Raw genomic sequence first — 13,169 nt, forward strand, 5'->3', positions numbered from 1 at the left:
CGAGTCTGCCGAAGGGGCATTGACCCTTGGCAACCTAGACTATAAAGATTTGATGCAGGTAATGCCTATGAGGCTGCAGGGAGCCGCAAGCGTATTTGGAATTTCCGACCTCGACGAGCGTCTGTGGTAGAAAACCACCACTTTGGTAGGGGAAACTACTGCTGTCTGCTACAATTTGCACTGCATGTCAAGCTATTGTAGCGACATCTATGCATATACATTTCCGACCCCGACGAAAATCTCGCGGCGCTTCGCGCCGACCCGCGCCGCCCATTCATACTGGAGACCAAAAGAGATTATGAGTTCAGAGTTGTGACAAATACCTAAAGCAACCACTACGTATGATGTATACATTAACAGTTAACTATCAGATTGACGGCATGTGTCAACAATTATACCCTGATAGAAGACCGGAGGCTCTGGTTACCAGTGTAAAAATGAATACTTCAGACCAGGGGCGCGGGAACTACTTTCCGACTGGGGGGGGGGGGGGCACACTTTAATAGAGATCAACCTAGGGTATCCCCAAATCTAGTTTTCTCACCGGTTTAAGGCCACTTATTTTTCACCCCTCGGCTTTTTCAACAAAAAAGAAAACATTTGCAAAAAAAGTGTGGTATTCCGTCTCAAAGCTGTGGGGGCACCGCCCCCACGGCCCCAGAGCCGGGGGGGGGCAAGCTGCCCCCACTGCCCCCCGGCTCCCGCGCCTATGCTTTAGACGCGTACCGCGTAGGAATTCAGCCCAGTATCGTTGAACAGATAGAGCATCGGCCTGAAAAAGTACGGTAACGATACCTAATTTTGGGTTTTTAGTCGGCCGATCCGTCCCCCCTGTCGAAAATCTGTGGCGACGCCCCTGGCAAGTGGCAGGTAGGACAAAAGTACGTATCGCAAATGTTCGTACAGTATATAAAGTACGCATGGACAAAACTACGTCAAGGACAAAAGTACGCATGGCAAAAGTACATACAGTATAAAGCACGTGTTGGAGTTTGTTTGTGCGCCGAATATGTCTCAGGCGCGCCGAAGTTGTATTTATTTATTACTCTGTTTAGTGCTGGATTTCTGTGACTGTATTACGTATATTTAGTTTCTTGTTGAAGAAGCGATCCTATATCTGTAATGTCGGATCGAGTTCTTTGGGTCTCCATAGATCTAACGTCCAGCCCCGATAAGAGACTAAGGTGTAGTAGTTATAGTTTACGCGGTCAGTGATGGCGAGTGAAGAGGACCCCCATCACTACAGGTTCATTCTCTTCCGGAAACGGGGGATTGGAAAATGTAAACAATCAGTTCTGTTGTGCTCTCTTGGCTTTTCCGCAATAAACCCGCACTCTGGGGTCTCCCGGGCGTGTGACGAGGTGGACAGAAGCGGGGGACACAACAAGTGGCGACGAGTATTCGAACCGTGAGTTTTTCCGCGTCATAGTCGTGTGGCGCGATGGATTTCACGGCCGCCCCGGCACCGTTTCTGCCGATCGCCGGCGCTGAGCCGACGGTTCCGTGGCCTCGCTGGATCCGTATGTTCGAACATTTTTTTTGTGCCGTTGGAGGGGATGCGTTCGCCCCGGCACGCCGCCAGGCAGTGCTTCTGACGTGCCTTGGAGCGGAGGGCCAGCGGGTCTACGAGTCCCTGCCGCCCTGTGTTAAGGAGGAGGGGGAGGACGACTTCGCTTTCACCCGTCGTCGTCTGGAGGGGCACTTTGCCCCAAAGCAGAACGTGTGCGTCGAGCGCTACCGTTTCCGTAGCCGAGCCCAGCACCAGGGAGAGACAACGGTCCAGTGGGTCTCTGTACTGCGCCAGCTGGCCAGTACCTGTGAGTACGGGGCCCACACTGATGAGTTCATAAGGGACCAGGTGATTGAAAAGACGATCTCACCTAAGTTACGACAGAGACTGCTAATGGAGGGGTCTGAGCTGTCCCTGGAAAAGACTCTGATGATTGCAGACACCCTCGAGTCTGCAGAGCGGGAGGCACGGGTGATGGAGGCTCCTGCTGCACCGGTCCCGGTGCAGGCCCTGCAGCAGCAGCGGCCTCAGCGTGGTGGGGCCAGGAGCCGCCGCTCAGGTGGGGCCCCTGCCCTGCAGCAACGCCAGCAGCCTCCACCAGGACGCCAGCAGCCTTCACCCCAGCAGCAGCGCCAGCAGCAGCAGCCACACCAGGCTGCGGGTTCCAGCCGGTGTTGGGGGTGTGGGCGTGTGGGACACCGCAGAGGTGACCAGTCGTGCCCCGCCTACAACAGGACCTGTTCCAAGTGTGGGAAGCTACACCACTTTGCCCTGCACTGTGGTGCCACTCGTGTAGTGTCTAGTGTACAAGTGCTCGCTGTCAGTGCCTCACCTTTGACAGTTGATGCTCAGGTGGAGGGACAGGAGGTGACCTTCACCGTCGACTCAGGATCGCCTGTGTCGATCCTTCCCAGGAGTGTGGTGGGAGGGGACCTGACAGCAACTGATCAGCGCCTGTGTGCCTATGGGGGGAGTGTATTGGATGTTTTAGGGGTTAAAAGTGTATGTGTATCATGTAAGGGGAAAACTGCCAGTGTCACTGTGTATGTCGTGCCTCATGGCCGTGCATTGATGGGCCTGGACATGATGGAGGCGTTCGATGTGTGTATCGTGGGTAACCGCGTGTGTGCTGTTTCCACAGCCTCTTCCTCCCACGCTACTCCGGAACCTGCTGAGCCTCCCAGCCACCCTGCTGAGCCTGCCGACCCACCTGCCTCACCGTCCGGGATCCAGCCTGCCATCCTTGGCTACCAACACCGTGTCACCGTCAGTCCTGAGGTGGCACCTGTGCGGCAGCCTCTTCGCCGGCTGCCCCTGGCAGTGGTTGATGAGGTGAGTGCCAGACTGAAGGAGCTCGAGAGCCAGGGGGTGATCGAGAAGGTGAGTGCGTCCCCCTGGGTCTCACCCCTGGTGGTCGGAAGGAAGCGAGATGGGTCCATCCGCCTATGTGTTGATATGAGACGGGTAAACAAGGCGGTCATCACTGATGGGTACCCTCTCCCCAGGATCGAGGATGTACTTGACCGTCTGAGTGGCTCTCAGGTGTTCTCCAGGCTAGACCTGAAGGACGCTTATCACCAGCTGGAGCTCCACCCGGACAGCCGTGACCTGACAACGTTCGTCAGTCACCTGGGGTTGTTCCGCTTTACCCGGGTGAACTTCGGGCTCGCCAGCGCTGGACCTTGTTTCCAGAAGGTGATGGCCTCCATGCTGGAGGGGATCCCAGGAGTCGAGGTGTACTTGGATGACATCCTGGTCCACGCTCGCTCTCAGGCCGGGCACGACGCTCGGCTGAAGGCTGTGCTCCAGTGTTTTGATGCCCACAGGGTTCGTGTGAACTGGAGCAAGAGCGTCACCAACCAGAGGGAGATCGGTTTTCTCGGGTACCAGATCTCCGGTGACGGTGTCCGTATCGACCCGGAGCGGCTCCGGCCTCTGCTGGACGCGCCCGAGCCCCGGGACGAGAAGAGCCTCCGCGCCTTCCTCGGAGCCGTGGGCTATCATGCCCGGTTCCTTCCGAGGTTCTCTGATGAGGTCGAACCTCTGCGCGCTGCGCTCAGGGCAGACGCCTTTGAGTGGACGGCCGCGCTGTCGAGCGCGGTCCGCCGCGTCAAGGACGCGATCAGGCAGGCACCCGCGCTGGGGATGTTTGACGTTTCTCTCCCCACAGTGCTCTCCACCGACGCTAGTGACGTCGGCTGCGGTGCCTGCATCACGCAGGTTGACGCCTCGGGGGTGCCGAGGGTCATCACCTACGCCTCCAAGACCTTCACAGCAGCCGAGCGGAACTACTCTGTGGTAGAGAAGGAAGCTCTGGCCTGCGTGTGGGCGACCGAGAAGTTTCGGCACTACCTGTGGGGGCGCCGGTTCACCCTGCGCACCGATCACCAGGCGCTCTGCACAATCTTCGGGCCGAAGGGCTCCAACCGCGTCGGCCGGCGAGTCGCGCGGTGGGAGGCCCGCCTGCTGGAGTTCGCCTTTGATGTGGAGTATGTGCGGTCCGAGCACAACGGGGTGGCGGACGGCCTGTCCCGCCTCCCAGTAACGGACACCTGGTGGCCGGACGACGATACCATTCAGATCGCCTCGCTCGGAGTGGCGGCGGTGGCCGTCACAGAGGCAGAGTTCCGTGCTGCCTCGGACGCGGACGAGACCCTGCGAGCCGTCCGCGGGTTCGTGGCTGGGCAGTGGCCCCGCCGGAAGGAGATCGACCCGGCGGTGGCTGGTTTCTACCAGGTGCGGGAGGAGCTGTCCCAGCACGGCCAGCTGCTATTCCGCGGCGAGCGTCTCGTCGTGCCGGAGACGCTCCGTGAGCGCGTCCTCAGGAACGCCCACGAGGGCCACCAAGGGGTGGTCCGCACCAAACAGCGCCTGCGCGCGCAGTTTTGGTGGCCTCGGCTGGACCGAGAGGTGCGAGAGCAGCTGAGGGGCTGTCAGGTGTGCTCCCAGCATGACGAGCATGTTCGCAGGGAGAAGCCCCCTCTGCAGCCCATTCCCCTGCCAGAGGGCCCGTGGGAGAGGCTGATGGTTGACATCATCGGGCCGATGCACGGTCCGCCGACCGAGAGGTACGGCATCGTGCTCTGCGACCTCTACAGCCGGTGGCCAGAGGTCGCGCTTTGCTCTGACGCGACGGCGAGCACGATCATCCAGTTCTTGGAGACGCTATTCGCTCGCGAGGGGCTCCCGCTCGAGCTCATTTCTGACAACGGCCCAGCGTTCAGATCGGCAGAGCTCCGAGCATTTCTGACGAAATGTGGTGTGCGGCAGACGTTCAGCTCGCCGTACTCGCCGCAGACGTGCGGGCTGGTCGAGCGGTTGAACCGCACGATAAAAGGGGCCATTCAGTCGGCTCGACTGGCGCGGGAGCCGCGCTCACCCTACCTGCGTCGGTTCCTGGGTGAGTACCTGTAGTATATTAACGTAAAAGCAAGAATGAAATACGTAACGAAAGAGTTCAAATAAGCGCCAAGAAAGAACACATCAGCCTCGACCGGCCGCACCGCGCGCACTGTCTGACCCGACCGCCGCGCCGGTCAGCTCGGCGGGGTCACCGCGGTCGTGGCGGCTGCCGATTGGTCCGCGCGCTCGAGTCCGCGCCCGCGCTACTCGGCCGGCGCCGCCCGGCGCACACAGGCACGGCATGATGGAAAGTTCCCAACACAGGATCACGATACCACACTTTTCTCCCCCCTTAAACAAAGCGATCCGGCGCACGTACGACACGTCCACTACGCGTTCGATACGGCGAAGCCGGCTCCGAAGATGACGCCGACTCGTCACCCGCACGCTCGGTCGTCGTCGTCCCGGTTTCCGCCTGGTGATCTCCTCCAGCACGATGAACAGCACCATCGCCAGCGTCGCGAGGTAGGCTAGGCGCTGCGGCTGCTCCGGCGACGGACGACTGCTCCGACGTCACGTCACCAGTGGCAGCGCTGGCAGCGGCGTCGACTGCGATTGGCGCTCGCCGTCGCAGCCCGACGGTCGACGACGCAGCAGAGTCTGTGACTGGCTGACAGGGCAGGTCCACCTCGGCCTCCGGTACTCCAGTGCACTCAGGAGACGGTGCAGACCTGGGAAGATCGGGTGGTGAGCAGCGAGACAGGCGCTCCGCGTGGACACGCACTCCACCCTCCAGCTCATACGAAGCAGGTCCACGACGAGCAGTTACACGACACGGTGACGAGAAACGCGGGCGTCCTTTACGTGGCCGCGGCATCACCCGATACCGGACCCAGTCTCCCACCTGGATGGTCGGTGCACAGACCCGCTTCCTGTTGTCGAAGTGTCGCTTCATCTGGCGCTGCTTTCGGCTGACCCGTTGTCGCAAGGCGGCGTCTCCGGTGCTGCCACCTTCCGGTGCGACTGCGCTGTCCAGGTCCGTCCGCATCTGCCGGCCGTGGAGCAGCTCGGACGGGCTCCGGCCGGTCGTTCCGTGCGGCGTCGCTCGGTACGTGCGGAGGTAGGACTGCAGGTACTGTCGGCGGTCCACCGACTGCTGGTCCGCCATCTGGAGAGCAGATTTGATGTCACGATTCAAACGCTCTACAGCACCACTACCTGCAGGGTGATACGGTGACACTCTGACATGCTTGACACCATGCTTCTTCAGAAACTGTCCAAACTTCACAGATGTGAAGTGAGTACCGTTATCAGTGACAACCTCCCTTGGCCATCCCTCCCGTGACGTCACAGTCAGCAGAAAGTCAATGACAGCATCACTTGACGGTTCACGGACAAACGCCATCTCTGGCCATTTCGAGTAATAGTCTACGAGGACTATCGCATACCTTTGATTTGGTGGTCCTGTCATCGGGCCGATGAAGTCAAGTCCCACCTTATCCCAGGCTGCAGCTGGCAGGGGAACAGGACTGAGTGGTGCGAACCTCGTCTTCGCCGTCTTGTCGGCCACGATGCAGGCTGGGCACTCCTTGATGGTCGTCTCCACCGCTGCGTCCATTCCGGGCCACCAGAACAGCGCTCGAAGCCGCTGTTTGGTCCGGACGATACCCTGGTGGGATTCATGTGCCAGCGTCAGCAACCGAGGTCTGAGCACAGTGGGAACCACGATCCGTTCACCACGCAAAATCAGCTCACCGTCGATAGCTAGCTCCTGCTTACAGCGGAAATACGGCCTGAGGACGTCATCAACATCACTGAAGCGACGGGGCCACTCCCGAGGGATCTGGTCCATCAGGGCCCTTACCTCAGCGTCTTCCCGTCCCGCTACCGCTAGCTCCTCACGGCTGACGGCTGACGTCTCGTCGGCGAGGCAGGCCACCAGCTCGGACTCGTCATCCTCGACCTCTTGCTCCGGTCCCGGCAGTCTGGAGAGGCCGTCAGACGGGTTCAGCTGGCCCTTGACGTGTTCCACTGCAAACGAGTAGTTCATCAGGCGCACCGCCCAGCGAGACATCCTCATGCCGGCACGACCAACACCCCTGACAGTCAACAGCGATTTCAAGGCAGCATGATCGGTACGTAGCACAAACTCTTGACCCCACAGATATTTGTGCCATTTTTCACAGGCCCAGACGCACGCTAACCCCTCACGCTCTGTGACACTGTACCTCCGTTGTGCAGCGTTGAGCGTGGACGAAGCGAAGGCGACGACTCTCTCGCCCTCAGGATGTACCTGGCTCAAGACGGCTCCCAAGCCGACATCACTGGCGTCCGTCGTGACAACGGTCGGCAGGCTGGGGTCGAACATCGACAGGGCGTCAGAGTCGAGGATCGCCTGCCGGACGTCGTTGAACGCCGCATCCATCTCTGGAGTCCAGGCGAACTCTGGAGCATCCTTCCTCAGCTGGCGTCTGAGAGACTCGACGCGGGTACTGTAACCTGGAACAAACTTACAGTAGAAGCCCAGGGAACCCAGCACAGCCTGCAGCTCCTTCTTCGACTTCGGCACCGCCAGGCTACGCAAGCCCTGGACGCGCTCAGACGACACGGAGATCCTGCCGTCAGTCACGGTGAAACCCAGGAAGTCCACCGACGTCACTCCGATCTTGCACTTCTGACGGTTCAGCGTGATGTTGTGGTCCTCCAGACGCCGAAGAACCTGTTGGAGGTGGTCATCGTGCTCTTGCCGGCTGCACCCAGTGACGATCACATCGTCGAGGTACACATGCACCCCTGGCACACCGGTCAGCACACACTCCATCAGCTTCTGGAAGCATTGCGGCATGCTCTTCAACCCAAAGCAACATCTTCGATACCTCCAGGTCTGGCCGTCGTGGATGAACGCCGTCAGGTCCCTGGACGACTCGTGGAGCTCCAACTGGTGGTACGCCGACTTCATGTCTAGAGTCGACATGCACTTCGCACCACGCAGCTTCTCCAGCATCTCCTGCATGTCAGGAATTGGATGACCATTTGAGATGACAGCTCTGTTCACCTCAGACAAGTCGAGGCAAACCCGTAGACCTTTACCTCCCCTTTTACGGATGGCTACGATCGGTGAGAGCCATGGAGATGCAGCACGATCCACTCGCTCAATGATACCTTGCCGCTCCAAGTCCTCCAGATGGGCACCTACCTCATCTCTCAGAGCGTAAGGCATTGTCCTCAGCGGCAGCTGCACGGGGACGGCGTCAGGTCGAAGACGTACCTTGTGCACGTACCCTCGGATCGCTGGCAGCACCTGACTGCTCACCTGACAGACCACGTTGCCGTGGCGCACGGTCAGTGCCAGCTGCTGCTGTAGGTCCCTGCCCATGAGTGGCAGCTGTCCCACCGCGACGTAGATGTCCGCGAGCACCTCTCCAGAGTCAGATCCACGGACGGTCACAGTCATCTTCCCCAGGACGTTGATGCCGCTGCCGTTCCACTGAGACAGCGGACCTGCTGGCCGCAGCTGAACGCTGCTGAAGTTCTGGTGGTAGAGCCTCGCTGGAATGATGCTTACCGCAGAACCGGTGTCGACTAGCATCCTCACTGGGTGTCTGTTGATGGTCACGGTGTAGTACGGACATGGCACCTCACGAACAGCATTGACATCTTGGGCAGACACTGACAGAATTTGCACAGCATCGACACTCTTACTCTGGTTGGGACAACAGTTGCTGAAGTGGCCCACAGACCCACACTTCCAACACTTCTGAGACTTGGCTCGACAGACTTTATCCTTAGCCCAGTGGCCCTTCATACCACACGCCCGACATGTCCCAGACTTCCCACCTGCAAGCTGTTTCTGTGGTGTCCTCCGCGCTGAGGCGCTGTTCCGGCGTCCGGCGAACGCGACCTCCACTGGTGCTGGTGACTGAGAGCTCACGGTGCCCTGCAGCAAGGCCTTCCGCTGCAGACCACGATCGTGCGCGGCGGCCAGTTCCTCCAGTTGGGAGAGGGTCAGTCGGTCATCTCATCCTCGTCGCCAATGTAGTATATTAACGTAAAAGCAAGAATGAAATACGTAACGAAAGAGTTCAAATAAGCGCCAAGAAAGAACACATCAGCCTCGACCGGCCGCACCGCGCGCACTGTCTGACCCGACCGCCGCGCCGGTCGGCGGTCGATCACGATCACGATCACACAGGATCACGATACCACAGTACCGCGCCACTCCGCACCCCGCCACCGGGGAGACGCCGTTCCGCTTGATGAGGGGGCGGGAGGCGCGCACGACCCTGGACGTGCTGAAGCGGGACGCGCCCACCGGAAACAGCCGGAAACGCGCGGTACGCCGGCGGCACCGCCGCTATCAGTCGGCGTACAAGAGGAGGTACGATCGCACCGCGACCGCCGCCCCCAGGTGGGAGGCAGGAGACTGGGTACGGGTTCGTAAGCCAGTCAGCGGTCGGGTCGAAGGCCAGCCGGCGGTCCAGATCCGGGAGAGGACCGGCCCGGTGAGCTACAGGGTAAGCACGGGGGACAGAGTGCACGCCAGGCGTCTCGTGCCGGGGCGTGCCACAGAGGAGCCGGTAGTGGAGGAGCTACCGGCCAGCCTTATTCCGGATTCCTCGGTCCCATCTGGGAGCGCTGAGGGCGCTGTCAGTCCGCCCAGAGTCCGCCCTGTGTCACACGCCGCCGGGGAGCTATCCGTGCCTCGGGCGGATCCTCAGACCTCTCCTGTTTCTCCGCGCCGTGGCAGTCGCCGGCGCCGGGCTCCTGACCGGTTCACGCCGGACCGGTACCAGTAGGTAGGTCGAGGGGACTGCCCCGAGTAGAGTGTGTTCCCTCAAAGGGAGGGGTGGTGTTGGAGTTTGTTTGTGCGCCGAATATGTCTCAGGCGCGCCGAAGTTGTATTTATTTATTACTCTGTTTAGTGCTGGATTTCTGTGACTGTATTACGTATATTTAGTTTCTTGTTGAAGAAGCGATCCTATATCTGTAATGTCGGATCGAGTTCTTTGGGTCTCCATAGATCTAACGTCCAGCCCCGATAAGAGACTAAGGTGTAGTAGTTATAGTTTACGCGGTCAGTGATGGCGAGTGAAGAGGACCCCCATCACTACAGGTTCATTCTCTTCCGGAAACGGGGGATTGGAAAATGTAAACAATCAGTTCTGTTGTGCTCTCTTGGCTTTTCCGCAATAAACCCGCACTCTGGGGTCTCCCGGGCGTGTGACGAGGTGGACAGAAGCGGGGGACACAACAGCACGAATGGATAAAAGTACGTCAAGGACAAAAGTACGTATCGAAGAAGTACGTGGTGCATTATTAAGTACGCATGGACAAAAGTACGTCAAGGACAAAAGCACATATCGTAAAAGTGCGTACAGCATAAAGTACCTACGCATGTACAAGAGTACGTCAAGGGCAAAAGTACGTATCGCAAAAGTACGTCGAGTATAAAGTACGTATGGCATAAGTAGGGGAGAGTGGGGAAAGATGCCCAGGGTTTTACTATATCATATATTATTCGAAAATGACGATCGGAAGGCAAAAACTTGGAGTTTCAACAGAAGCCGACATCATTTTTCTCCAAAAATATCACAATTTCGTGCCTGAACTATGATAACTTTTTTTGCTATTAAGCATTTTCCTGAAGAAGTGAAAGGGGGCATCTTACCCCACAGGGTGGGAAAGACGCCCCCTGGCGTTGGGTAAGATGCCCCCTGCACTATAAGTGACATAAATGGGCACGTGAATCGCCTGAACGAATCAGTAGTCCCTTCGAGCCTGCAGTAGACACCAAACGTCATCGTAAGGGCCCTCAAAAGTAGTCGTAAGGGGCTTCAGAGGTCATCGTTAGGGCCAGCTTAGTTCAGCGCGGCCAAACAAGCCTCCGTGGTGGCGTTCGGAGACCGCTGTGGGGCCCTTATAGGTCTTCATGATGCTTGAGGGCCCTCGAGCCCATCGTGGGGACCTCAGATGCCAGCGCGGCCCGTGGAGCCAACGTGGGAGCCCTCAAAGGATGTCGTGAGGGGCCTTGGAGCCAATAATGGGGCCCACAGAGGCCGTCGTGAGGGCTCTCAGAGTCAGATGCCGCCCAAAAAGTCGCTGTGTGGGCCGAGAGACTGGCATGGGGAGCACCCGACCGTACTGGACTCCCAATAGTCCCAGATCGGCTTTTGTCTCTCATCACAAGTATGTAATAAATGATTTGACGGGCTGCTTGAAGGAAAGCCTACGGATTTAGGGGGCGTCTTTCCCCATCAGGACAGGGGGCATCTTACCCCAAGGTACCGAAGTAACATTAAATCAGTACAATTTGTTAGCCATAAAACTACACCCTGAAACAAACTGTTTGGGACACAGTACAAGCATGGGTGTCGATTTGTATACCTTTGGGGGTGCTGCAGCACCCCCAATGCTCAAATGAGCACCCCAATGGTTGTCCGGGCACCCCCAAATGTTCCAGTTTAGCATCCCCAATGATTTGGTCCCTCAAAAGCTCCCACTAACTCTGCTTGAGGAAAATAATTGGTTCCGCAGTCTTTCACTACTAAAAATAAAACAATTACGCAATTTACAATGCATGAAGTAAAGATGTAAAGAAAGTAAAAGTTAGTCTTAAGAAGAAGGGCGTAAAAAGACGTTAAGTTGCAAAGACACTGGTGTTGGTCCGTCGTAGACGGGTGTCGGACCCTTAGAGCTGATGGCGTGTACCCTTTACAAGCCGGCAGGGGGCTCCAGAGACCGGCGACGGGCCCTCAGAGGGCAAAGTGCCATCAGAGGCCGGTGGTACCTTTAGAAACCCTGTGGGGTCGTCTCTAGAGACCGGCACGGGCTCAGATGCCGATGGGGCCCTCAGAGTCGCCGGTGTGGGGCCTTCAAATGTCACCGGTGGGTGGCCATCACATGTGCACTTGTGGGGCCTTCAGAAGCGACGATGTTGGGCCCTCAAAGCCGCCGATATAGGGCATTAAGAGGCACTAGTGTGGGGCCCTCAGATATGGCAATGTATGGCCCTCACAGTCACAGGCGCCGTTGTGGGGGCTCTCAGAGACACTGGTTTAGGGCCATCACAGGCGCGCGTGTGGCCCTCAGAACTGCTGTTACGGAACGGACCCTTCCACAGGTGAAGAATTATGACCAGCTGGGGGTGCTCGGGCGTAGCAAATCCGCCGCCGCCTAGCGGTGACCTTGACCCGCGCCGCCCGGCCGCGGCTCCAAAGCCAAGCCGGCGTGGAATTGGGAGAGCTCGAGCACCCCCAGTCCAGCACAATTCTCCACCCGTGGACCCTTCATAGGCCGACAAGAAGATATCAAGAGGTCACCGGTGCCATCAGGAGCCTTGTGGGGTTCTCAGAGACCGGCATGGCGCTCTCAGACGCCGCTGAGACCCTCCGAGTCACCTGTGTGGGACCGTCAGGGTCGCTGATAACTGACAAGGGCCCTCAGAACCACCCATGTGGGGTTTTAAATGCATTGGTGTGGGGCCTCAGAGTTAGGGGTGTGGGGCCCTCAGAGACGCCGGTGTGGCGCTCAGAGGCGCCGGTGAGGGCCCTCACAGTCGCCGTTATAGGGGCCCTCAGAGAAATAGGTGTGGGGCTATTACAGGCGGGTGTGGAGCTCCCAGAGAGCTCCCAGAGCCCCCTAACCCAGCCAGCAATTTGGCTCGGCGCAAGTCCGTTTTGCCCCGGCAACTCCGACATGCCAGACTCGGGCCGGTATAAAAGGAACGCCGTCAGAGCCGGGGTTTGGGTCGATACGGCTCTATTCCGGTTAGCCAGTCTTGGCCGTAGCGCTCCCGGGTTGGTATGGTTCCGGACCGCCAAGTCTGGCTCAAGTCCGGCTCCCTGCCACGGCTCAAGTCCGGCTCCCTTACGACCAGTCCGGCTGCCTCATAGCTGCTCTGGCTTACTGTGGCTGAAGTACGGTGGAGGTACGGCACGGCTGATGCGGCATAAGTCCGGCTGTGGTGCGGGCGAGCTCCGGGATCGTGTCAGCTCCAGTAGAGCCCCAGACCTTGCCCGTACTTTAGCCGGAGCAAATGCCTGAGCTATCCAGAGTAAAACCAGCTACGGCCAAGGCCAAATTTGCTGGCTGGGAATAGGCCGGTTAGGACCCCCAGAGTCCGGCAAGTGGCCCTCCGAGGCCGGTAAGGGGCCCTCAGAGGCTGGCTTGGGCCCTTATGGAGATCTTATTGTTGATACTTGTGGGCCCATGAGGTGTTTTTTACGAGCCCTGTGGGGCCCTTCTGAGTCCAAATATGGTCAACATGGACCCTTATCGGCCAATTGGCGCCGCAGGGCCCCTCAGGCCCGAATAACCC

The 13,169-nt window shown here is 58.7% G+C and overlaps 2 protein-coding genes across 6 annotated transcripts in view; one reads left to right on the forward strand and one right to left on the reverse strand.

Annotated features, from left to right (window-relative positions):
* The window catches only part of LOC122373231 (tropomyosin-like), a 90,157-nt gene that overhangs the window by 25,362 nt on the left and 51,626 nt on the right, over positions 1-13,169 (forward strand). The window contains exon 1 of one of the 4 annotated variants that reach the window (XM_043351080.1): positions 2,012-2,842. The exons of the other annotated variants lie outside the window; for them this stretch is intronic. Coding sequence (XP_043207015.1) covers positions 2,610-2,842 — 233 coding nt within the window. The 5' untranslated portion in view covers positions 2,012-2,609. Of the gene's footprint in view, positions 1-2,011; positions 2,843-13,169 lie in introns of those variants that run through there. 4 annotated transcript variants of the gene reach the window in all.
* Positions 4,920-8,674, reverse strand: LOC122373230 (uncharacterized protein K02A2.6-like). Of its 2 annotated transcripts, none has more exons than XM_043351075.1 (2): positions 8,279-8,674; positions 4,920-7,290 (listed from the first exon to the last, which is right to left on the reverse strand). In XM_043351075.1, the coding sequence occupies exon 2, from the start codon at positions 7,275-7,277 to the stop codon at positions 5,205-5,207; it is 2,073 nt and encodes a 690-aa protein (XP_043207010.1). In that variant the 5' UTR covers positions 7,278-7,290; positions 8,279-8,674; the 3' UTR covers positions 4,920-5,204. The 2 variants fall into 2 exon arrangements, with proteins under 2 accessions (XP_043207010.1, XP_043207011.1); XM_043351076.1 differs by lacking the exon at positions 8,279-8,674 and adding an exon at positions 8,221-8,273 and having other exon boundaries at positions 4,920-7,247.

This window comes from Amphibalanus amphitrite, unplaced genomic scaffold, assembly GCF_019059575.1.
Source record: "Amphibalanus amphitrite isolate SeventyFive unplaced genomic scaffold, NRLGWU_Aamphi_draft 001463F_arrow, whole genome shotgun sequence".
Lineage (NCBI taxonomy): Eukaryota > Metazoa > Arthropoda > Thecostraca > Balanomorpha > Balanidae > Amphibalanus > Amphibalanus amphitrite.